Source organism: Rhodotorula graminis, assembly GCF_001329695.1.
Source record: "Rhodotorula graminis WP1 unplaced genomic scaffold RHOBAscaffold_9, whole genome shotgun sequence".
NCBI classification, from domain to species: domain Eukaryota; kingdom Fungi; phylum Basidiomycota; class Microbotryomycetes; order Sporidiobolales; family Sporidiobolaceae; genus Rhodotorula; species Rhodotorula graminis.
The window spans coordinates 668,070-690,714 of NW_017264936.1; the positions used below are offsets into that span (position 1 = coordinate 668,070).

General features: G+C 68.2%; 6 protein-coding genes across 6 annotated transcripts; 3 read left to right on the forward strand and 3 right to left on the reverse strand.

Moving 5' to 3' along the window:
• Positions 1–157: 157 nt before the first annotated feature.
• RHOBADRAFT_45315 (uncharacterized protein) lies at positions 158–1,347 on the forward strand (the record flags this gene model as incomplete). The annotated part of the gene is made up of 5 exons (XM_018414585.1): positions 158–241; positions 307–504; positions 574–817; positions 919–993; positions 1,088–1,347. The coding sequence occupies 5 exons, from the start codon at positions 158–160 to the stop codon at positions 1,345–1,347; spliced, it is 861 nt and encodes a 286-aa protein (XP_018270068.1).
• Positions 1,348–1,738: 391 nt separating this feature from the next.
• Positions 1,739–2,396, reverse strand: RHOBADRAFT_28405 (uncharacterized protein; the record flags this gene model as incomplete). Its single annotated transcript, XM_018412825.1, has 3 exons — positions 1,739–1,940; positions 2,059–2,239; positions 2,327–2,396. Coding segments are annotated over 3 exons (453 nt in total), but the record flags the coding sequence as incomplete, so codon positions are not given.
• Positions 2,397–3,146: 750 nt separating this feature from the next.
• On the forward strand, positions 3,147–12,224 carry RHOBADRAFT_54592 (uncharacterized protein; the record flags this gene model as incomplete). Its single annotated transcript, XM_018417403.1, has 11 exons — positions 3,147–4,309; positions 4,377–7,315; positions 7,394–7,452; positions 7,524–7,623; positions 7,737–8,892; positions 8,995–9,608; positions 9,684–10,135; positions 10,206–10,439; positions 10,515–11,894; positions 11,973–12,044; positions 12,118–12,224. 11 exons carry the CDS (start codon positions 3,147–3,149, stop codon positions 12,199–12,201), a joined length of 8,253 nt encoding a protein of 2,750 aa, XP_018270070.1. The 3' UTR covers positions 12,202–12,224.
• A 427-nt stretch (positions 12,225–12,651) lies between these two features.
• RHOBADRAFT_37883 (uncharacterized protein) lies at positions 12,652–15,334 on the forward strand (the record flags this gene model as incomplete). Its single annotated transcript, XM_018413471.1, has 7 exons — positions 12,652–12,769; positions 12,942–13,048; positions 13,128–13,238; positions 13,327–13,742; positions 13,819–14,553; positions 14,608–15,070; positions 15,143–15,334. The coding sequence occupies 6 exons, from the start codon at positions 12,652–12,654 to the stop codon at positions 15,059–15,061; spliced, it is 1,941 nt and encodes a 646-aa protein (XP_018270071.1). The 3' UTR covers positions 15,062–15,070; positions 15,143–15,334.
• A 30-nt stretch (positions 15,335–15,364) lies between these two features.
• Positions 15,365–16,282, reverse strand: RHOBADRAFT_54594 (uncharacterized protein; the record flags this gene model as incomplete). Its single annotated transcript, XM_018417404.1, has 3 exons — positions 15,365–15,523; positions 15,592–15,873; positions 15,982–16,282. The coding sequence occupies 3 exons, from the start codon at positions 16,280–16,282 to the stop codon at positions 15,504–15,506; spliced, it is 603 nt and encodes a 200-aa protein (XP_018270072.1). The 3' UTR covers positions 15,365–15,503.
• An 817-nt stretch (positions 16,283–17,099) lies between these two features.
• On the reverse strand, positions 17,100–20,841 carry RHOBADRAFT_37886 (ras GTPase-activating protein; the record flags this gene model as incomplete). The annotated part of the gene is made up of 14 exons (XM_018413472.1): positions 17,100–17,408; positions 17,497–17,536; positions 17,621–17,718; positions 17,793–17,858; positions 17,959–18,686; positions 18,768–18,872; positions 18,964–19,119; positions 19,216–19,374; positions 19,457–19,696; positions 19,765–19,959; positions 20,028–20,198; positions 20,264–20,356; positions 20,433–20,548; positions 20,730–20,841. 14 exons carry the CDS (start codon positions 20,839–20,841, stop codon positions 17,387–17,389), a joined length of 2,301 nt encoding a protein of 766 aa, XP_018270073.1. The 3' UTR covers positions 17,100–17,386.
• Positions 20,842–22,645: the final 1,804 nt, after the last annotated feature.

The following is a 22,645-nucleotide window of genomic DNA, read 5'->3' on the forward strand; positions in this document are numbered from 1 at the left end:
AGGGGAAGCTTTGGGTGCGACCTCGGAGGCGAGTACCGCCGTGGAGCTCTTGGCGGTAGGTGCGGCCGACGAGAAGCGCAAAACGGGTCAGCTTGAGAAGGCCGCCCTCCTCCTTTCGCCTCTCTGTCCACCTCACCTCGACTCTCACTCTGCGACGATGCCTTTCTCGATGCGCACGCTCGCCAGTCTCGCAGCTCTCGCCGGCCTCGCCTCGGCTCACCTCGACATCAACTACCCGACCGTGCGCTCGAACCTCCCTCTCTCGCCTCCTCGCACCTCGCGAGCTGACTCTCTCCTCCCCTCCAGAGCTCGTGGACCTTTACCGAGGAGCAGCAGGAGCAAGGCGGCGTCTGCGGCGGCGGCTCGCGCGTCGCCGCCGTCGCGTGGGGCACCGACTCGGCGTTCGTCTCGCTCTCGGGCGACGAGGGCCACGTCGTGCGGGTCCTGCTCGCGACGTCCGGCAGCACGACCGAGAACGCGACCGTGTCGGACGCGTCGTCTTTTGTGCGCCCCCTCGTTCCTCGCGCGCGCCTTCTCCCGGCCCGCGCACTGACCCTCCTCCTCCTCCCTCAGCCGACCGTCCTCTCCCAAGGCGCCACCTTCTCCTCCTCGGGCAACCTGTGCCTCCCCGTCGCGGTCCCGACCGACCTCGCGACCGGGTCCCGCGCGACCCTCTTTGTCGAAGCGACGAGCGACGGCGGCGAGACGGTCTCGTCGTGCGCCGAGGTCGTGCTCGTGCCGGCCGACTCGGGCAGCAGCGTCGTCATTGACCATGGCGCGGCGGTCGTCAACCCGGACACGGGCGCCAACATGACTGGTGCGTCTAGCTTTGAGCGTCGAGGCGAGCGAGGGGCCGAGGGCCGAGAGCGAGACGGAGCGGGACAAGCAAGAACTGACGACGAGCAAGCACGCTCGCAGTGCGAGACTACTACTGCTCCAACTCGACAATCGCGGCGCTCGACACGTGCTCGTGCCACTGCCACGGCGGCTCGGGTCTGTCCTCCTCTCTCGCTCCCTCTCTACCCCTCGAGTGCCGCACTGACCCCCTCTCGTCCCCTCCCGTCCCTCGCGCCCGCTAACCCGACAGAGCACTGCGACGACTCGTGCGCGCCCGAGCGCATCGCGACCGCCGCAGCCGAGTGCAGCGCCAGCGCCGGCGCCGGCGGGTCCTCGTCCTCCTCCTCCTCGGCGGCGGCGGCGGCGGCACCCTCGGCGACGGGCACGGTCGGGCAGGAGGCGGCCGCGAGCGAGCCGACGCAGCAGGGCGGGTCGAGCGGCGCGGGCACGCTGTCGGTGACGCTCGGGGCGGTGGTGTTGGTGGGTGTTGGGGCGGCGGTGCTCGTTTGAGAAGGGGGAAGAGGGCGAGGAGGGTTGTAGACGAACAGGCGAGGCTGGATTGGCGGGTCGAGGCTGCTGAGCGCGTGACCGAGAGAGGCAGAAGCTGAAGCTGAGCAGAGCGAGGAAAGGAAATGAGAGAAAGAGAAGCAGAAGCTAGAGGCCAGCAGCTCGTGAGCCCACCTCTCGAGGAGGGCTCGAGCGCCGAGAGCCTCTCGTCCTCTCACGCCCTCGTCCCGCACGGCGCTCACGATCTCGTTGGCGCCCCTCCCTCGGTCCCGTCCTCCTCCTGCGGTATCCGAAACATCTTGCCGCCCTTTACGAGCCGCCCAACCTCGCCCCCGAGCGCCTCGAGCTGGGCGACAAGCTCGGCGACCTTGCGCTCGTCGACGCCTCGCGGATCCCGCGCGTACACGTCGAGGCCGGCGGGCGTAAACAGGGTCGACGAGAAGTAGGTGACGACCCAGTCGGGAGACGGGGTCGGCGCAGGGCCGAGCGGGATGGTGGACGCGGCGGCGGCCGGGTGGGCGTCGAGGAGGGGCGAGAGCGAGAAGCCGAGGAGCTGCCAGTGCGAGGACGAGATGCGGAGCCAGCCTTTGCCGCGCCTGTGTGCGGAGAGAGAGTGGGTCAGCGTCTACACCGACATGCTGCTAGCGCCGCAGTCGAGAGCGAGGAGGGAGCGCGCTCGACGCAGCGCGCGCAGGGGAACACGAGCCGACGCACCACTTCCACCTGGCGCCATTGCCCTCGACGTCCGTCTCGAGCGTGTCGACACCCTTGACGCTCCACTTGGCGCTGCCGGGCTTTGCGCCCTCGCGGCGGAACTCGACGAGGTCGTCGAGCGTCGTCTGGGGCGCGCCGGCGATGGTCGAGTACGAGATGGTGACGTCGCGCTTGTTCTTCCCTGTGCCGCGAGTGAGGAGGGTCAGTGCGAGGTGCTCGGGCGATGGATCGGTCGAGGTGCTCGAGAGGAGGAGGGGATGGTGCGCACAGAGGGGGAGGGTGGACGCGACGACGCACCACCGGCCGAGGAGGCGGTCGTACGGCACGGCGTAGGGCCCGAGGAGGCCACTGGCGGAGTCGGGCTGCTGCAGAGGGACGTCGACTCGCTCCGGGGTGGACGAGACGGGCCGCATGGCCGGTGGCTCGTGCGAGGTGAGCATGCGGTGGGTGGGTGGCGGTAAGAGCCGGGTGCTCGTGGCGGTGCTGTGCGCTGTGCAGCGAGCAGAGAGCGGCGAGAGCTTGAGGGAGAGCCAAGTGGGGCGAGCAGGTCGAGAGATCGACGACCGTCTCGCCAATTTCCGCCGGCTCTGCTTCTCGTTTTGCAGAGGTGCGAGGGTGGCATGAAACCGGAAAAGCACGCAACAGCACTGCACGCCAAAGTGTGGACGACTGCGAGAGGGGGGGAGCAAGAGGGCCTCGACCTTCGCTTTCACGAAGACGCGCCAGCCTCTGATCGAAGAGCTTCGCCTTGCTCTCGCCTCCCTACCAACCGCGTTGCTGCCAGAACGAGCACCAGCACGCTCCACCGCCGCTCCCTCGGCGCACCGCCGCCACCACACAGCGCCAGTCGAACGAGCCGAGGTGAGCTCTCCACCCTCATCGTCTCGATCCATCGCCGTGGGCCGCTCACCTTGAAGCGCAAACAGACTCCAGCTCGACTCGCCAGGGCAACCACCGCCCACGGCGACATGGCCAGCCCACAGGCCCAACATGCCTCGCTCGAAGCGCCTCCCTCGCCCTCCTCGTCGACCCCGGTGACACCGTCCTCACCACCGGCACCAGCGCCCACCGCCAGCAGCCGCCCGTCCATGCCCAAGCGCCTCTCGTCGTCGACCAGCACCAAGCACCCGCGCCCTCGCCTCCCGCCCCGCACCTCGTCCCTCTCGACCAAGCTCCCGCGCGACCTCGAGCGCTTCCTCGCCCTGTACCCGCACCCGGCCTTTGCCCTCCGCGCCTCGTCCCTGTACGACGCCCTCGTCGGCCGCAAGGAGCCCCACGCGCCCCGACCCGTCGACCTCGCCGGCGCAGGGGCCGGCGCCGTCCCCTCGTACGGCGGGCCCGGCGCCACCACGGCCGCCACGGGCTCGAGGCGCCAGGCCAACAAGCCGGGCCTGTCGAGCCAGGAGCAGTACGAGGGCGGGGTCGACCCCGACTCGACGCCGAGCCCCGTGTCGGACGATGAAGACGACGAGTCGCCGCCGAGCACGAGGGCGCCGAGCGCCGCCGCCGCGCCCGCCGCGACTGTCCGGTCCGGCGAGACAGACGCGTCGCACAGCAGCGGCGCCGACACCGACTCCTCGTCGCTCGGGCCCTCGGCGTCCCAAGTCGCGTCGCCCAAACTGCGCTCGCCAGCGCTCGACGGCTCGCCGGGCCCGGCCGCCCACGCCCGTCTCGGCCGCTACTCGATCGCCAACTCGCTCGCGGGCTCGAGCCTGTCCAAGGTGCACTCGTCGGCCTCGGGCACGTCGCAGCGTCGCGCCGCCGACGCGGGCGACAACCCGCGCGCGCACGCCCGCGCAGAGCGCATCCTCGCCTCGGCGTTCGACTCGGGCGCGGCGAGCGGCGCGTCGGGCTCGGGCTCGCGCGGCGCCGACGGCCGCAAGCAGCGCGCGCCGCGCGGGTCGTACCTCGAGGGCGGCGCGCAAAAATCGCACGACCCGAGCCGGACGGCCGAGGGCGCCGTCAAGGCCATGTACGAGCAGCGCGAGCGACAGGAGCAGGACGACAAGGACGAGGAGGAGGCGACCGCCGAGCGCGAGAGCGGACTCGAGGCCGAGCGGCTTGTGCGGGAGCAGGACGAGTTTGAGGCGAGGGACCGGTGGAGCGGCAGGAGGGCCGAGGAGTCGCAGGGGAGCGGACTGGGCGGCAGTGGGTCGAATGAGTCGGGCTCGACGCAGGGCAACGGCAGCGGCGGCGTGCCGGCAGTGCCGGGCGGGCTCGGGCTCAGGGACCTCTTGACGCCCGTGTGGCGGTGCGTCCTCTTCCGCCCTCTCCTCGTCGCAGACTCGGTCACTGACATCGTCCTCGCCTCGTCGCAGGAACGGCAAGTGGCGCGAGATGATGGCCGTGCGCGACGCCGACGGCACCACGACCTCGGCGGGCAACACGCCCAAGGAGCGCGACACGGGCGTCTTTGCCAAGGCCAACGGCGAGCACGACGACGGCTACGCCAACACCGACGACAACGAGCTCGAGCTCCTGTCGCTCCTGTCGCGCGCCGACCTCCAGGAGTGCCTCGCCATGTTCGCCAACGTCGTCGCGCCCCTGCACCCGAACAACGAGTCCGAGACGGCCCGCCAGGCCTCGGTCCCGCTCGCCCAGCTCGACCACACCGTCCTCCTCGAGCTCCACTTCCCCGAGTCGTCCATCTACCGCCACCCGCCCGGCTCGAGCTTCCACCACCGCCACACGTTCGCCGACTCGGGCCGCGCCCACGGCTCGAGGGGCCCGCACGCCGGCTCGGGCTCGGTCATCTCGTCGGCCGCAGGCTCGGGCTCGACGACCACGTCCGGGTCGACCGCCCAGAGCGCGTCGTCGCGCCGCAGCATCGGCCGGCGCGGGCCCGCCGGCGCCCCGTCAACGATCCCGATCCTGCCCCGCAACCTTCCCTCGAAACGCGCCCTCCCGATTTACTCGCCCCAGAACGCCTACGACCACGACGAGTCGTCCCAGTCGTCGTCGCCGTTCCCCGCCGGCCCGTACGACGCGACCACCTCGTCGTCCCGCTCCGACCTCGCGCCGCCGCCCAACCAGAACCCGGCCGTCGAGGCCGCGCATCGCGGCGTCGGCCAGATCGCCGACACGCTCTTCCCGTTCCTCCAGGTCGTCGCGACGCTCCAGCCCGACACGGACCTCGTCATCTGCACCGCCATCCTCGCCAACATGCCGCTCCCCGTCACGGTGACGGGCAGCCCGGAGAAGGCCGACAAGGCCGAGGTGCGCCGCGACAAGCGCGTCGCGCGCGCAAAGGCGTCGGCCAAGCGCGAGCGCGAGCGCGAGAGCCGCGACGAGTTGGAGAAGGCGGCCGAGGCCGGGCGGCGACAGCGCCGCGACGAGCACAAGGTGCGTGCGTCCGACACGGACCGCGACGGGACGTCGTCGCCGCCGCATCCTTCGCCCGTCAAGCCCAACGTCGACCTGCCGCCGCCGTCGCCGTCGCCCTCGACAGCGGCCGGCCGGGACCTGCCGCCGCCGGCCCGCCCCCTTTCCCTGTCGCTCCCGCCCCAGCCCTCGTTCGGCTCGCCGTCGCCCTTCCCTGACGGGTACAAGCCGTCGCGCCCGCCGCTCACGCAGCGCAGCACGTCGTACTCGTCCATCTCGGGCGCGTCGTCCGGCGGCTCGACCGTCGTCGGCCGCCCGTCGGGCACGACGTCGACGCCCGAGAACCGCTCACCCCGCGACCGCTCGAGCGAGCGCTTCGGTGAGTCGGGGCCGCAGGGCGGCAGCAGCAGCAGCCGCCGGCACTCGTCGACGAGGACGGTCAAGGCGACGTCGTCGGCGCCGTCGTCTCGGCGCGGCTCGCACGACCGCGGCCTGTCGCCCTCGTCACGCGACGTCTCATCGTCCGCCGCCTCGATCCCGGCCGGCCTCGGCCCGCCCTCGCCGCAGCCGCCGCAGCACTACGCCGAGCCGACGTACGCGTTCGGGAGCGCGCCGCTCCAGACGCCGAGCGTGTCGGACGAGCTCAAGGAGCTGTGGGTCGACAACGCGCACCGCAACGGCCGCCCGAACGAGCTCCCGCGCGGCTTCGTCCAGGAGAAGGAGTCGCGCGCGGCGGTCCGGCGTCGGGCGGGCGCCGCCAAGGAGAAGCGCCGCTCGGACGAGCGCGCGGCCGGCATGGGCGAGTCGGACAACGACATCCGCGAGCGCGAGCGGCGGCGGCAGAGCAAGAAGCGGGACAAGGAGTGGAGGAGGGAGCAGGACGAGCGGGACCGGGGCCACGAGGGCCTCGGCGACCTCGCCGAGCAGGACGAGCCGGCCGAGGGCGACGACGACCCCGCCCGCAAGGGCGACGCGTACGACGACGTGCTCGGCTTTGACGAGGAGGACACGGAGGAGGAGGGCGAGGGCGAGGGGACCGACGGCGAGCCCGTCGAGGGCGAGACGGACACGGACGAGATGGCGCGCCTGCGTGTCCGCATGCGGACGGGCTCGACGAGCTCGGACGGCTCGGCGCACGAGCGCGAGCAGGCGCACGCCGAGGCGCACCGTGCCCAGGCGCAGCAAGAAGCCGAGCAGCGCCGACGCGACCTCGACGCCGAGAAGCGCGCCCTGTCGAGCGTCAAGACCCGCAGCGACTCGGGCGACGACCGCCGCTCGCTCGTCGCTCACGAGGAGCCCCAGCTCGAGCGCCGCAGCCTCCGCGACGCCGAGCTCGACGAGCGCCTCCTCCAGCAGGAGCTCGACCGGCCCGAGGACGAGTCGCGCCTCGTGCTCGAGTCGCCCGCTCGCGGCATCGCCGACCCCGACGCCTCCTCGTCGACTGGCAGCTCGTCCGACGCCGAGTCGATGTACGGGCTCGGCCTCACCGACGGGCCGTCGTCGGCGTCCAACGACGAGGGCGTCGACGGGCAGGGCAACGCGCTCGTGCGCGTGTACGGCGACCCGTTCCTCGACACGGTCGCACAGACGGCGTGCGGCCGCGTCATCCTGAGCGTCGACTGGGCCGCAACCTCGCTCGGTGACATCCGGTCGTGGAACGGCGAGCTGCGCTCGCACGTCATGGCCATCCTCGCGTCGCCGTTCCACACGGCCCTGTGGATGGGCGCCGACAACGTCCTCATCTACAATGACGCGTACGCGCGCCTGCTCGGCCCGAGCAAGCACCCGGCCGTCCTCGGCAAGAGCGGCGCCGAGGGCTGGAGCGAGCTGTGGGACGTCCTCGGCCCGCTCGCGAGCCAGGTCTTCAGCGGCAGGACGCTCAGCTTCTCGGACCACTGCAACTGCATCATGCGCAACGGCATGCTCGAGGAGACGTGTACGTCCCGCCTTCTCTCTTGACGTCGTCGTCGTCGTCGACTCGGCGAGCCTGACTTTTGCCCTCTTGCGCTCACAGATCACTCGTGGGCCTACATCACGATCCGCGACTCTCAATCTCGCATCATGGGCTACGTCGTACGTCCCGCTCTCCCTCGACCGGTCCGAATTTGTCGTTCTGCGAGCCTGACCTCGATCCTCGCCTGCAGAACCCGTCGTTCGAGACGACGGCTCGCGTCATCGCCGAGCGCCGCCTCGGCACCCTGCGCGAGCTCACGCAGCTCACGCAGCTCGCGAGAACGCTCAAGGGTGCGTCCTGCTCTCCCCGTCGCCGTCGTCGGGCCGCTCGAGCCTCGCCCGCCGTCCTAACCTCCCTCGTTGCCCCCCCTCCCGTTCTCGCCTCTCTCCCATCCTCTACGCAGACTTTTGTGCCAAAGCGCTTCGAGGCCTGTCGGGCAACGCGCTCGACGTCCCGTTCGCCATCCTGTACACGTGCGAGGCGGTCGCGACCTCACCAGGCCGCCGCACCAAGGGCGAGGGCTCGACGACCGACTCGGGTGCGACACGTCGGCAAGGGCGCTCGAACGACTCGACTGGCGGGCGCATGTCGAGCGGCGCGAGGGCGAGCAGGCCGAGCGAGTCGACGACCCAGACTGGCGCCGAGGCGTCGCCGACGATCGCCCGCATGCGCCTCACGATGCAGGGCAGCATCGGCGTCCCGACCGACCACCCGTCTGCGGTCGACGAGGTGACCGTCCTCCTCGACACGGCCATGATGCAGGACGGGCCCGCACGGTCCTCGGTCTCGTCCGTCTCGTCGGCGAGCGGCACCAACTCGACGACCGAGGACAACTCGTCGTCGACCGTGTGGCCCTTCATCGAGGCGCTCCAGACGCGCAAGCCCGTCTTCATCAGCGAGCTCGGCGACCGCACCAAGGGCTTCCCGCACCGAGGCTGGCCCGACGAGGTCCGCCGCGCCGTCCTCATGCCCATCATCACCGAGGGCTCGTCGTTGCCCAAGGCGCTCCTCATCGTCGGCCTCAACCCTCGTCGCCCGTTCAACGCCGTCATGGCCCAGTTCTTCAACCTCGTCAGCCGCACCCTGTCGACCGGCCTGCTCGGGATCGAGGTCGCCGAGGAGCAGGCCCGCAAGAGCCGCGAGCTCTCCGAGCTCAACGACGCCCGCCAGGCCTTCTTCGCCAACATCTCGCACGAATTGCGCACGCCCCTCACGCTCATCCTCGGCCCGCTCGAGGACGTCCTGTTGTCCAAGTCGGCGACGCTCGACGCCGAGGACCGCGACCGCCTCGAGGTCGTCCAGCGCAACGCCCACCGTCTCCTCAACATGGTCAACACGCTCCTCGACTTTAGCCGGCTCGAGAGCGGCAAGATGAACACGACCTACCGCCCGACGCTCCTCGGCCCGAGGACGGCCGACCTCGCCGCCCTGTTCCGCTCGGCCATCGAGCGCGGCGGCATCGAGTACAACGTCGAGATCGACGACGACAAGTGGGCCAAGTCGTCCCAGTTCTACCTGTCGGACGAAGTGTGGGAGAAGGTCATCTTTAACCTCATCGGGTGCGTCCCGCGCCTTCCTCCTCTCTTTCTCCCCTCGTCGCTCAGAGTTGGCGACTCGCACGCAAAACCCGCTCTGACTCTCTCGGTCGTCGCCGTCTGCAGGAACGCATTCAAGTACACACCGCCGAAGCCGGGCGCACGCGTCACGGTCAAGGTCTCGTTCACGGCCAAGGAGGGCATCGTCTCGGTCGCCGACACGGGCGTCGGCATCAACGACGCCGACATGAGCCGTATCTTTGACCGGTTCCACCGCGTCGACTCGGCGGCGAGGTCGTTCGAGGGAACCGGCATCGGCCTGTCGCTCGTCCTCGAGCTCGTCAAGGCGCTCGGCGGCACCATCACGGTCCAGTCCAAGGTCGACGAGGGCAGCACGTTCACGGTCCGCCTGCCACGCGGTCACGCCCACCTCGAAGACGAGGTCGTTAATCACGAGCCGTACGAGATGATCCAGCTTCCGCCGCGTGCAGCCCAGTCGCTCGCCATCATCAACGACGCGGCGTCCTGGCGCGTCGACGGCGAGGGCAAGTCGCCCCCGTCAAGCGACCCGGGCCCGTCGAACGAGAAGCGGGTCGTCACCGGTGGCGGCGCAGGCCGGCCCGCCTCGGACGTCGAGCAGCTCCCGAGTGTGTTCAACCTCGAGAAGTCCAAGACGGTCTGCCTCGTCGTCGACGACAATGCGCAGCTGCGCTCGTTCATCGGCAAGACGCTGTCCAAGTGTGCGTCCCAGTCGTCGCCCCACTCCCTCCCCTCGCCCCTCGAGGTCGTCCCTGACCTTTTCCCTCCCTTTGCAGCGTTCGCCGTCGTCGAAAAGTCGAACGGCAAGGAGGCGTTCGAGTACGCCAAGGCGCACCCCGAGGTCTCGATCGTCGTGACCGACCTCGCCATGCCCGTCATGAGCGGCCGCGAGCTCCTCGCCGCCCTGCGCCAGCACCCCGAGACGTCCCTCGTCCCGGTCATCTTCCTGTCGGCCCAAGCCGGGTCCGAGGCTCGCGTCGACGCCCTCCTCCTCGGCGCCGACGACTACATCGTCAAGCCGTTCCAGGCGCGCGAGCTCCTCGCCCGCGTCAACGTCCACCTGCAGCTCGGCCACATGCGCAAGGAGCTCGAGCGGCGCGTGACGGAGCGCACGGCGGCCCTCATCGAGAGCGAGAAGAAGCTCAAGGAGCTCGCCGAGCAGCACCAGACGCTCGCGCTCGTCTCGCCCGTCGGCATCTTCCAGTGCGACACCGAGGGCAAGATGGTCGTGCGTCCCCCTCTCTCTCCTTTCGTGACTTCTCGGACCGTCCTGACGCTCCTCCTTGTCCGATCTCTAGTTCGTCAACCCGCGGTACTTCGAGATCTCGCAGCACCCGACCGACGCGCCTCTCGACCAGTTCGACGCCGACATTCACCCCGAGGACGTCGAGCGCGTGCGCACCCAGTGGCACGACGCCATCGCCAACTGGCGCGCCGACAAGCCCGTGTCGACGTTCGAGTACCGGTACAAGGCGGGCAACTGGGCCCAGCTCGAGGTCCGCTCGTTCGACAAGGGCTACATCGGCTCGATCGTGCGTCCCTCGCTCCCCTCTCTCTTCTCGAGGGTCTTCTCGAGGCCGTTCCTGACACCTCGCCTCGCCCCGCAGACCGACATCTCGCACCAGAAGGAGGTCGAGGCGTTCCACATCCGCGAGGTCGAGCAACGCGCGCAAGAGGCCGAGGAGAACCGGCGCAACACCGAGATCTTCCTCGACATGTCGTCACACGAGCTCCGCAACCCGCTCAGCGGCGTGTGGCAGAACGCCGAGGTCGTCGGCGGCTCGCTCGAGAAGTTTGTCGAGTTCCTCGACGAGCTGCGCCACCAGCCCGAGGTGCCGCTCGACAGCGCCACGGTCGAGGAGCTCCACGGCGAGATGCTCGAGAACGTCGAGGCGATCGAGTCGATCATGTTGTGCGCCAGCCACCAGACGCGCATCGCCGACGACATCCTCAACGTGTCGAAGCTCAACATGGGCCTGCTCACCATCAACGTCGCCCCGTTCGACCTCGTCGCAGCGGTGCGCGAGGTTGTCAAGACGTTCGAGGTCCAGAGCCACCAGCAGCAGATCAAGCTCGCCGTCGAGAAGGGCCCGTCGCTGTCGAAGCTCGCCGTCGACTGGATCGTCGCCGACTCGGGCCGCATCAAGCAGGTCACGTACAACTTTCTCACCAACGCGCTCAAGTACACGGTCGACTCGACGCGCAAGACGGTCACGGTCCACGTCGACGTGTACGACGGCCCGCCGCCGACGCCGTCCAACGCGATGCGCATCACGTCGCCCGACCAGTCGTTCGAGCCGCCCGAGGACTGCGTGTGGTGCGTCGTCGGCATCGAGGACTCGGGCAAGGGCCTGAGCGCCGAGCAGCTCAAGCTCCTGTTCGCGCGGTTCTCGCAGGCCAACCCCAAGAGCGACCAGTACGGCGGGTCCGGGCTCGGCCTGTACGTCAGCAAGAAGCTCGTCGAGCTCCACCGCGGCTTCATCGAGGTCGAGTCGCAGCTCGGTCGAGGTTCGACCTTCCGGTTCGCTATCCCGGCGCCCAGGACGACGCCGCCTCCTGTCGACGAGGCCAAGCTCAAGTCGCCGACCCCGACCCTCGGTGCCGGCGGCGTGCGGTCCATGCGCCCGACAAGCGCCGGCGGCCGTCCCGCCCTCGCAACCTTCAGCAGCACTTCCTCTGCCTCCTCCGTCCTCCTCGCCCCCTTCTCCCTCCTCATCGTGGACGACAACGCCATCAACCGCTCTGTCATGAAGCGTCAGCTCAAGCTGCAGAACTTCGAGGTGACGACGGCGAGCGATGGCCAGGAGGCGCTCGACATCCTCATGAAGGACGCCGCCCTCGCGGCCGCAGCGGGCGCCGACGCCGACGAGGCGCACAACCCGATCCGCTGCGTCCTCATGGACATCGAGATGCCCGTCATGGACGGCATGAGCGCCGTGCGCGAGCTGCGTCGGCGCGAGAAGGCCGGCGAGATCAGCCGTCGCTACGTGCGTCCTCCTCTCTCTCTCTCCCTCTCTCTGTCGTTCTCGTGTGTCCGACCCTGACGCTCTGTTGTCCACCTGCAGCCTGTGTGCGCCGTGACGGGCAATGCGCGCGACGCGCAGAAGCGCGAGTGCCTCGCCGCCGGATTCGACGACGTGCGTCCCCCTCTCTCTCCTCGACGCGCTCGTGCCCGATCGACAGTGTACTGACCTCGCCGTCGTCGCACAGATCGCGACCAAGCCGTACCGCCTCACCGAGCTGCTGCAGCAGGTCAGCGCGTTGACGGGCCTGCCGCTCCCTGCGCCCAAGTGATCCCCCTCGTCGTCGACTCTCATACCCTCTCCCGCCTCTCGACATTCCCCTCTCGCCTTCCGTATCCCTACATCGCATGAGTCGTGCCCCTTGTACAGCTCGCACGTGTTGGTCTGGTTCCTCTGTGGCTCGTCGCGCCATTGTTGTTCCTCGTCCTCGTCGGCGCCCCCGGTTGTACCGTCGATTGTGTATTCTCTCTCGCTCGTCTAGACACTTCTTCTCCTTAGTCCGTGCAGTATACTCGTTGTGCACGCCATTGTTCTGTCGTCGAGAGAGAGAGAGAGCAGAAAAAGCGAGACCGAGCCAGCGTCACCCCCTTGCCTCTCTCGCTCTCCCCCTTCCCTCAACCTGTCAACACCTCGCCGGCTTGCTGTTGCCCTTGCTGCACAGCGCGAGACCCTCTTCGAGCGTACCCTCCACTTCGACCCAGCAGCACACCAACGCCCCGGCATGGACTACTCGCCGTCGCACCACTCGCGCCCTCGCTCGGTCGCGACAGGCCACACGGGCCAGTCGCGCAGGAGCAGCGTCACCAGCCGCCAGTCGCAGCTCATCAAGAAGAACACCGGTTCGTCCTGCACCCTATCACACTGGAGGGGAGCGCCGTCGCCTTGATCGCCGAGGTGGGAGGTGGGCGGGACGGCGACTCGATGAGCGCCTCGATCTCGCTCGAGCAGCTCGAGTGCACGGCGCACGTACATCAGAGCACCTCACTGACCCTGTCCATGCGTCCCCCGCAGGCCCGTACGAGCTGCGCCCGTCCGACATCCTCATCGAGCGCTTCTCGGCCTGGAAGCGCCTCGTCAAGAACCTCATCACGTACTTTGAGGGCATCGCCGACATCGAGGTGCGTCCTCTTCGCCCTCTCAAGGAGTTGCAGAAAAGCGAGCCGTCGACTGACTTGCCCTCTCCTCGCGCGCACGCAGTCGAACACGGCAAAGGAGCTCACCAAGCTGGGCGGCGTCATCCAGGTGCCGTTCCGCGAGGGCAACCAGTTCCTCGGCGAGGGCGGCGTCCAGGACATCTTCTACGGCGTCGTGCGTCCCCCCATCCCTCGCTCGCCCTCGAGAGCCCTCCTCGTCGCCGTGTTGACTGACTCGCGCCTCCCTCCCTTTCTCGATGCAGCGCGAGCGCACTCGCCTCATTGCCGACCACCACGCCAACCTCGCCAAGACGGTCGAGGGCTCGATCGTGCAGCACCTGCAGAAGCTCCGCACCGAGCTCAAGGCGCACATCAAGAACATCCAGCAGGACACGGGCAAGCTCGCCGCGTCGGTCGCCAAGGAGCGCGAGACGTCGACCAAGATGATCACCGACCTGGCGCGCAGCATCACGATGCTCAAGAACACGCCCATGGGCGTCCACGCCAAGGAGGACCCGTGGTTCACCAACTCGCTCGTCGCGCGCCAGCTCCAGAAGCAGGTCCACGAGGAAAACGCCCTCCAGAAGAGCATCATCATCATGCAGCAGAACTCGGAGCACTTTGAGGAGGGCGTCGTGCGCGCGATCCAGATGGCGTGGCAGACCTTTGACGAGTGGAAGTGCGTCCTCCTCTCTCTCTCTACCCTCTCGTTCGTCTTTCGGCGCACGGGACCTGACATCTCTCTGCTCCCGCAGCGCCCGTGCCTCGTCGTCGGTCCAGGAGACGTGGCAGACGATGGGCGAGCTCATGCGCTCGGTCGCGCCGACGACCGAGTGGATCGCGTTCGCGTCGCGGTCCGAGTACCTGCTCGACCCCGAGACGCCCCTGCGCAACCCGCTCACTATCAACTACCCGGGCAAGGACGACCCGTCGGTGATCCCGGTCCACCAGGGCATCCTCGAGCGCAAGAAGCGCTACACCAAGACGTACAAGGAGTCGTTCTACATCCTCACGCCGGCGGGCTACCTGCACGAGTACCCGTCGTCGGACCTGTCCAAGCACCCGAACCCGGAGCTGTCGCTGTTCCTCCCCGAGTGCACCCTCGGCGCGCCCACCAACCCCCAGTCGCGGTCTCACAAGTTCCACATTGACGGCAAGAAGAGCATCGGCGGCGACGTCGGGCAAAAGTCGGGCCTGTTTGCGCTCGACACGAGCTTCACGTTCCGCGCGCGCTCGCACGACGAGATGCTCGAGTGGTGGAACGACGCCAAGCAGCTGTCCAAGGTGTACCTCACGGCCTCGGAGCCGTTCGACCGCTCGGGCCCGGTCCCGGCCGCCGTGCGCGCCGCGGGCTACATCTCGGAGGACGAGGACGAGTACGAGACGGACGAGGGCGGCTCGTCGGTCGAGGAGACGTCGGACGGCGAGTACGAGGAGGAGGACGACGAGCACGACCACCGCGCCCACCACCACCACGCCCACCACGCCTCGTCGGGCCAGCAGCAGCAGCAGCAGCAGCAGCAGCAGCAGGCCGTCCAGCCGAGCACGACCTACGCCTCGGCCGGCTCGGCCCCGGCCCTCGGCGCCCCGGTCCGCTCGTCGTCGCAGCACAACGGCGACGGCGCGTCGGCCGCGCCCGCCTACTCGGCCCCGGCCGCCGGCAGCGGCATCGCGACGGGCGCGAGCGGCTACGCCGTCGAGAAGAAGGGCGGCGCCGGTGGCGCGCCGGGCTCGTCGGGCCCTGCGGCTGCGGCGGCGGGCTCGGGCGGTCCGAGCGGGCATCACGCGCCGGACTCGAGCGAGGAGGACGAGACGGACGAGGGCGAGGACGAGGAGGAGTCGGACGACGACGAGGACGACCAGACGGCGGCGACGGCGGCGCAGGACAAGCCGTCGTCAGGCCCCAAGGAGCCGACGGTCGATGGCGAGGAGAAGCCGACGGCGACGGCCCAGTTCATTGAGCAGCTCGGCGGCAACTCGTCGGACAAGAAGGAGTAGACGATGCAGGTGCGCCCCCTCTCACTCTCCATCGTCGTCGTCGTCTTTGTCGAGCCTCGCCTGACCCCTCGTCGTCCACAGCTCGCCCGTCCGCCACGTCTTCTCTCCCCTCTCTCCCTCTTTCCCTCTCTATCAACAGACCCTTCTCTCTGTCTCTTTTCGCCTAGTCCCTCTCACGATCTAGCACCGCTCGCCCCTCTAATTTCTCGACCGCGCCCTCATCCCGCCACTCCCACAAACTCGCTGCTTGTCAAATCGCCTGTACACACACTCTCTCGGACTGCGTGCGACGAGAGCAAGAGAGAGAGGGAGGACAAAGTATGGCACTGCAGCTTCGAGCTCGCGCACAGGAGAAACGGCCCGACCCAGCAGCCACGGGAAGAGAAACGAGCGCGCCGGCTCGCTCAGAACTGCGGTCCCGCACGTCCTCATGCACTAACAGTCAGGTTCTCGTCCTCGTCTCTGCCTCCATGACAAAGTGTCAGAGAGACAGAGACGAGAAGGCGAACGAGAGCGAAAGGAGGACGCACGCTCAGGCCTCCCCGGATGCGACCACGAGCCCTGCGCCTCGATGACCGTCGTCGCGCCTCCTCCCGGCATCGCGAACGTGTAGCTGACGACCTTGACAACCGGCGTCGGCGCGAACACGTGCTTGGGATTGTCGGGCGGCGGCGACGAGGCGACGGGAACCTTGACGGGAACGCTCGACGAGCCGAACACGCGGGTGGTCCTCGTCGTCGACGTCGGCTTCGGCCATTTCGGGTTCACGGCTCGTTCCTCGACGGCTCGCCGAGATTGAGGAGGCTTTGCCGCTGTGAGGGCGGACCCGAGAGCGAGGGCGACGAGGGCGACGAGGGCGAGAGGGTCAGTGCGGGCGCCTGGCGAGTCCGACAGGGGCGCGAGGGGAACGGCAGACGAACCTTTGGCGTTCGTGAAGACTCGGAAGGGGACGACGACCTTGACCCTGGGCGTCTTGAGCTGTACGAGTACGCTCGGAAGCGAGAGGACGGGGAGCCTGCCGACCTCGAGGCTGATCTGGGCGAGCCTGCTCGACAGCGCCGCCGCGATAGGGTCGAAGAGACCCGTAGCTGACGGCGCCGTCGATCGAGTGTCGTCGGGGTTCTTGGGATTCGAGCCGCCGCCTTCGCGAGGAAGCGGCGCCGAGCGCGCCGGCGTCGCCGAGAGTGCGACGACGACGGCGACGACGACATACCAGAGCATCTCGGGTCCGAGATTGAGAGTGCGTCGAGCGGACACTGAGAGCGTCGCAGCACGATGCGCTTCAGATGCCGATGCGCAGGAGAGGTGCAAAGGAAAGAGGAAGCGAGAGCCGCTTGTCAGGGCGCAAGGGCTGCTCAAGGATCTGTATGGCTCCGATGCACAGGCAGAGCCGCTCGACATCGAGCGACAGTCCCGCTCGAACGCGAGTGGCGCATTAGACGAAGCGGGACGAGCGAGCAAGCAGTGCGGGACCGCCTGCGCGGTGAAGCGCGCCGCCAGCCTGCCCCGCCTGCCTCGTTGTACAAGCTCGGACCCGCCCAGCTGTCCTCCGAGAGGCAGGGGGCGTAGAACGGCAAGCTGTGCGCAGCGGATCCGACCCGCTGAGCGTCGCTGCCGCGTCGACCGCCAGCTCGTCGACGGTCGATGCAGTGCAGCGTGTCCCGCGTCGAGCGAGCCGCCGTTGCGCAGCCATAGCCTGTGCCCCTTTCGCCACTGCCAGCCAGTCTCGGGAGCGAGCCCGCCTGAGCCTGAACGAGGGCGGCGCGCAGACATGCAGCCGTGGAGGGAAGCGCGGGAGCGAGGCGGCGGGGGAAGCGAGCCACGAGCACCTGCAGGGCACAGGGGGCAAGCCCTCGCATGGCTGCGTGACAGCCACGAGATGCAAGCAGCAGTACCGAGGCGTGCGAGCGAGGAGGGAGGAAGCAGGAGCGTAAGCCGACGAGTCGACGTCGCCCGGCGGCCGGACCGACCCGGCAGCGACGCAATCTCGTCGCCTGCTCGCTCGAGTCTCTCGTCTACCGTGTCTGCTAGTTAGAGAGATCGTTCGAGAGCGTCATTGCAGACAGCTGGAGAAATAGGGGCACGCCGATTGCAGGTCTCGGGGCCAAAGCGGCACAGCCGCAGGCTGCGGGTCGAGGAGGGCAGAGGTGTACAGGGTGGGACGGGACAGAGAGGGGTATAGGTGCACAGAAAGTGTAGATACGGGTGACGAGGTGCGAGAGCGATAGAGAGGGGAATCTGGGGCGTCGAGAGCGCGATGACGAGGCGATTAGGCGGATGCGAGGGGGGAAGGCCGGAGCGGCGACGGACGAGGCGGACGGCACGCTACTTGCGCCGCTGGAAGGTCCTGCAGGTGCGACGAGAGTGTCAGTCGGGCTGCCCAGCAGGCACGGGCGAGGCGGGCGTATGAAAACGGGAGAGGCGAGGAGACGCACTTGTTCAGGAGCGCGAGCACCTTGGAGACGTTCAGGCTCACTGCGCGCTCGGTTTACACGTCAGTCCCAGTCACAGGCGACGAGGAGCCTGAAAGAGAGAGTGACAGGAAGAGGGACGACGCACCGTACTCCATGTCGAGCTGCTCGACGCCCTGGTTCTTCTTCTCGAGCAGGTCGTCGATCTTGAGGTCCATCTCGAGAATCGCCTTCTCGCGGCCCTTGCTGCTCACGTGCAGGTGGTCAGGCCGACGTGCGCGAGAGAGGCAAGGTGAGGGAAGAGAAAGAGAGAGACGCACTAGTGCAAGGCGATGAGGAAGGCTCCAGGCGACGGCGAGGACACGAGGAAGAAGATGCTTGGTCGTCTGTGAGCCGACGGTACATGCAGAGTGTCAGGACGGGCACGTGCAGGGCGAGGAAGAGAGACGTCCGGGACCGAGCGAGAGAGGGAGAGAGAGGACGCACCGGTTCTCGGGGACGTTGGTCTCGATGATGATGCCGTCCTTCTCGAACTGCTGGTGCGTGAACTTGAACGGGCCCATGTTGGTCGTGCCCTTGCCCTGCTTGGCCTCCTTGCCCGCGACCGTGACGACGCCGACGCCGCCCGACTGGCCCTTCTTGCCCGTCGCGCTCGTCTGGCGCACGTTCTGGAGGTACGCCTTGTACTGCTCGAGCTGCGACCTCAGGTACGCGTTGTGGTCGCAGATCGTCTTGTACACGCTGTCGAGGCTCTTGGTCTCGACGACGACCTTCTCGCGCAGGTTGCCGAGGTGCGCGAGCTCGGCGGCGACCTCGTCCGTCAGGAGCTTGTACCCGTCGCGGCGGTCGGCGAGGCGCAGCTCCTCGAGCTCGCGCAGCATCTCCTTGACCTTTATGCCCTTGCGCACGAGCGTCGCGTCCTTGGCCGTCGCGGCCGTCTCGGCGACGACGGGGAGCTGGATCGGCCGGCGCTCGGCGAGTCGAGGGAGCGACCGGATGAGCTGGACAAAGATGCTCTTGGTCTCGAGGTACAGGATGTCGTTCTGCGTCACGTTGTTCTCGGCCATGAGCGCCGTTGTGATGTCCTGGATCGGCATCTCCCAGCGCGAGTACAGCGGGAGCTCGACGGCGCGGTTCTCCTTGCGCGGGACCTGCGCCGGCGCCGGCCCGAGCTCCTCGAGGAGGATGCGCAGGTGCTGCTTGTCGTTCGGGGCCTGCGTCGTGGGACGAGAGGGTCAGACCGAGGGCGAGGCGGACCGCGGCGAGAGAGAGAGAGAGGAGAGACAGGGACGCACGAGAACGTCGAGGTGCTGGATGAGGAGGCTCTGCGTGTTGTACAGCTCGTTGAGCGTAATGTTGATCTGGAGGTCCTTCTTCGACAGCGCCATGTACTGGTCCATCTGCGACGCAAGCATCTCCCGATCAGCATCTGCACCTCGAAGCGAGCAAGGCTCGAGAAGGAGATAGGCCTGTGGATGCTCGCCGACACACCTCGAGCGTGTCGTAAAAGTCGGGCACCTCGCACAGGGCGTTGAGGAACTGGTTCATGCGCGTCTTGTTGTTGTCGACGAACGGCTGCAGGCTCATCATGTAGGCCTCCTTGGCGTAGCTCGGCTTGTTGGCGAGGTTCTGCAGCATCTTGGCGATCTGTCGCGAGGCGACAAGAGAGGTGGGTCAGTCGGGAGGGACGAGAGGCGGGGCCCGACGAGGAGGAAGAGGAGGGAGGGAGAGAGGGAGACGTACGAGGGTGAGCGTTCGCCGAGGGTGCTTGGCCGACGTCGGGAGCGAGTCGATGAGCATGTAGGCTTGCGGCGTGACGATGGCCGGGTTGATGAACCGCAGGAAGAAGAAGCCGCCGATGAGGGAGCAGATGGCAAAGTCGGTCGCCTCGGGGTACTTGCGCTGCGGGTGTGCGGCGCGGCGCGCTCGAGTCAGTCTGTGCGTCACTTGCGACGTACGAGAGAGAGAGGCGCGAGCGACGCACCTTTGTCAAGCTGCGGATCTGCTTGCAGATCCACCGGATGCCGTACGGGACGCTCTCGATGCCGTTCATGATGGTGAGGAGGAACGAGTTGGCGATCTCCATGAGCATCGTGAGGCGCGGCGCGATGATGTTCTGCACGTCCGGGTTGGCGGCCGCCACCTCGGGCGTCACGTTGCGCGGCAGGTCCTCGGGGAGGTCGCCCGTCTCGTCCTGGATCGAGTTGAGCATCTGCTCGTAGACCTGAGGGACGACGTTCTCGTCAGGGATCGTGCTCACGCACGGAAAGAGAGAGGGGAGGGCGGACGCACCTTGAGCGGGTTGATCTCGAGGTTGAGGTCCTTGTGCTCGATGAGGCTGTTGATGCGCTCGGCGAGGACGCCCTTGAGGTAGCTCTGCCCGGGGCCTCGACGCGTGTAGGTCGTCATCATGCGCGACACGGGCGTGTTGGCGCGCAGGAGCGAGCCGAACTCGGTCGCCGTCTCGAACTGCGCCGCGAGGACCGACTGCAGAGCACGAGGAGGGTCAGTTGTGCGCGTTGTGAGAACTAGATGGAGGGGACGAGGGGACGCACCTGGAACATGGTGAGGAGGAGGTGCTCCTCGCGCGACTCGTACTGGTTGCCGTACAGCGTGAACATGACCGTCTGGAGGAGCGTGTCGATCTCGCTGAGCGACACGAGCCGGCACAGGGACGCGATGTGTCGCGGCTCCGATTGGAGGAGGAAGAACAGGTTCGAGTATTGCTGTTGCACGACGAGACGTCAGTAAGGGGGGCACGAGGGGGAAGGGGCGCGAGGGAGGGACGCACCTGCTGCCGCCGCTCGTCCATGTCGGTCTCCTCGCCCTCCTCGACGTCCTCGAGATGCTCCTTGACCTCTTCCCGCTCATCGAGTGCCATGCGCTGCAGGGTCTGACGAGTCAGTAGCGGCTCACGGCAAAGAGGCTGGATTCGGGAGAGGGAAAGGCGAGCGACGGACGTTCTGGATGAGGAGCGCTATCCGGCTGTCGAGGTACCGCACGTCGCGCTCGAGGACAAAGTTCTTCTTGCTCTGGGCCGAGATGCGGGCCTTGAGGTCGCGCAGGCGCTTCTGGGCTGCGAGCGATGCACGGAGAGGAGGGTCAGTCGGGTGGTGCAAGAGGTCGCGCGACTCGGGGCCCGCTCGTGCGGCGAGCATGGTGCTGCGCTGTGGCTGCGACCCCTGCCCGCCTCGACGCGCTGCTGCCCCAGTCTCGACGAGACCGCTAGCCGGACCCAAGGGAGAGAGGCGACTGACACCTCGCCAACTCGTCCTCGATCTCGGTGTCCTGGTCGGCGATGAGGCTCTGCAGTGCCGAGTAGCGGTTGGTGGACCGACTCAAGCCTGCGCTCGCAGCGAGGCTCGCCATGGGTCGGGCGATGAAGGGCGGTGTTTGGTCGCCGCGGGGGAGAGGGGGGAGGGGGAACGAGGCGCGAGGACGAGGACGCGTGCAGGGAGGGGTGCGCTACGGTGGCGCGTGTCGGTGGTGTGCGGTGGTGGCACTGGTGGCCGGGCAGCAGTCGAGCGCGCGTGGGTGGGGAGCGAGGCGACGAGGGGCCGGCTCTCGGAGAACGAGGCGCGCGAGGCGCGTGCTGCCAAGTGGTCGGCGCCTCCCCGCGAGAGTCTGACTCTGTACTCTGGCCCACGCGCTCCGCAGCCTGCGGCCCGACCTCCTCCTCCTCCTCTTCTTCCTCTTCTTCCTCTCCCTCCTTCCCAGCTTTTCCGCGTTCTCTCATGCTGCGACGCTTTCTCGCCGTCGCTCTCACTGCGACCTTTCATGCTTGCCTGCGAAACGCTGTCCAAAGTGAGCGAGCCAAGGCGGCCCGAGCGACTCGAGCGCGCCGTCCGCGCGCGCTCAAGCCCCGTCTCGGCTCCTCTCCGACGGGCTCTCGGCCTCGCCCTCCTCGCGCACGCCCGGCGCGTCCTTCGAGCGCGCGCACGAGCCTCGACTCGCCGTCCAGGACGACGAAGCGTCGTCGTCCCCTTCTCGCTCGGTCCTCTGCCCACCGCCCCGGCGCGCGCCACCCGGAACTACGCGCGAGGGCCGGCGTCGCCGAGGGGACGACGAGAAGGGCCACCGACGACGGTTCGCGCAGCGTTCTCGAGCGTCGACGACGTCGAAGGCGGCTCGCCCGGGTCGAGCGGTTGAGAGGAGAGGGACGAGGCCGGGGCAGGTTTCTCTCGCCGGCCGGCGGCACGGCGGCCAACGAGCCCACAGTCTCTGAAAGCGCTCTGCGGCATTCCACCAGACGCTGTCGCCCTGCCAATGAACCGGAGCACGTCGATCAGACCCGCCGGCTCGAGGGCGCGCCGTCCAAAGACGAAGGAAGGGCGGGCTCGTGCGCCCTCGCAGGTGCCGCGGGCGGCTGCGTCGTCGAGCTCTCTCGTGCGCCAGCCTCTCGAGAGCATTGCGCATGACGATACAGGGCGGCGAGGCCGCACGCGGTCCCACAGCGCCGGCAAGAGCGCGAGCTGGGAAGGTCACCTTCGTGCGGAGAGAGAGGGAATCTCCGAGCGAGAGCCGGGCCGTCGAGCATTATATTTGTATGTACTCAGGTGCAGAGTGGGCAAGTCGACGAACAGAGAGCGCGCACTTGTCCGCTGCGCACAGCGGCAAGGGGAACGACGAGGTCGGTCGAAGGGGGAGATAGGAAAGAGAGGAAGCGGCAACGCTCGGCCCTCGAGCTCGAGCAGTGGAAGTACGAGAGCGCCGGTCCAGGTGGGCAGCTCTCTCTCGGACACACGGACGAGATCTTAAACGTGAGCGCAGCGACCGAGGCGAGTTGAGCGTGAGAAGCTGCAGTGACCCGACGCACGGGCCCTTGCGGCCAAGGCCAGCTTTCTCGGGCCGGCAGCGACAGGAACGCGGGCGGACAGCAAATCCTTGTCGATCAAGTGGTGCCGACAATTGCATCGTGAGCGCAAAGAGACGAGGGGACGAGGGCGAGGAGAGGGAAGGAGGGGAGCGAGCCTGGGAGTACGAGCGAGGCACGCGTCGAGGCGAGGCCGGCCTCGAAGACGCGACGTCAGGGATGCTAGATTGCGGTGCCCACCGACCTGCCGGAAGCGGAGTGGAGCGTCAGCCGCTTCTCGAGGGGCGGTCGAGGAGGGCGGCCAGCGCTCGTCGAGACAAAAGGCGGAGGAGCCGTGAAACAAGCTTGTGTCTCTATCCA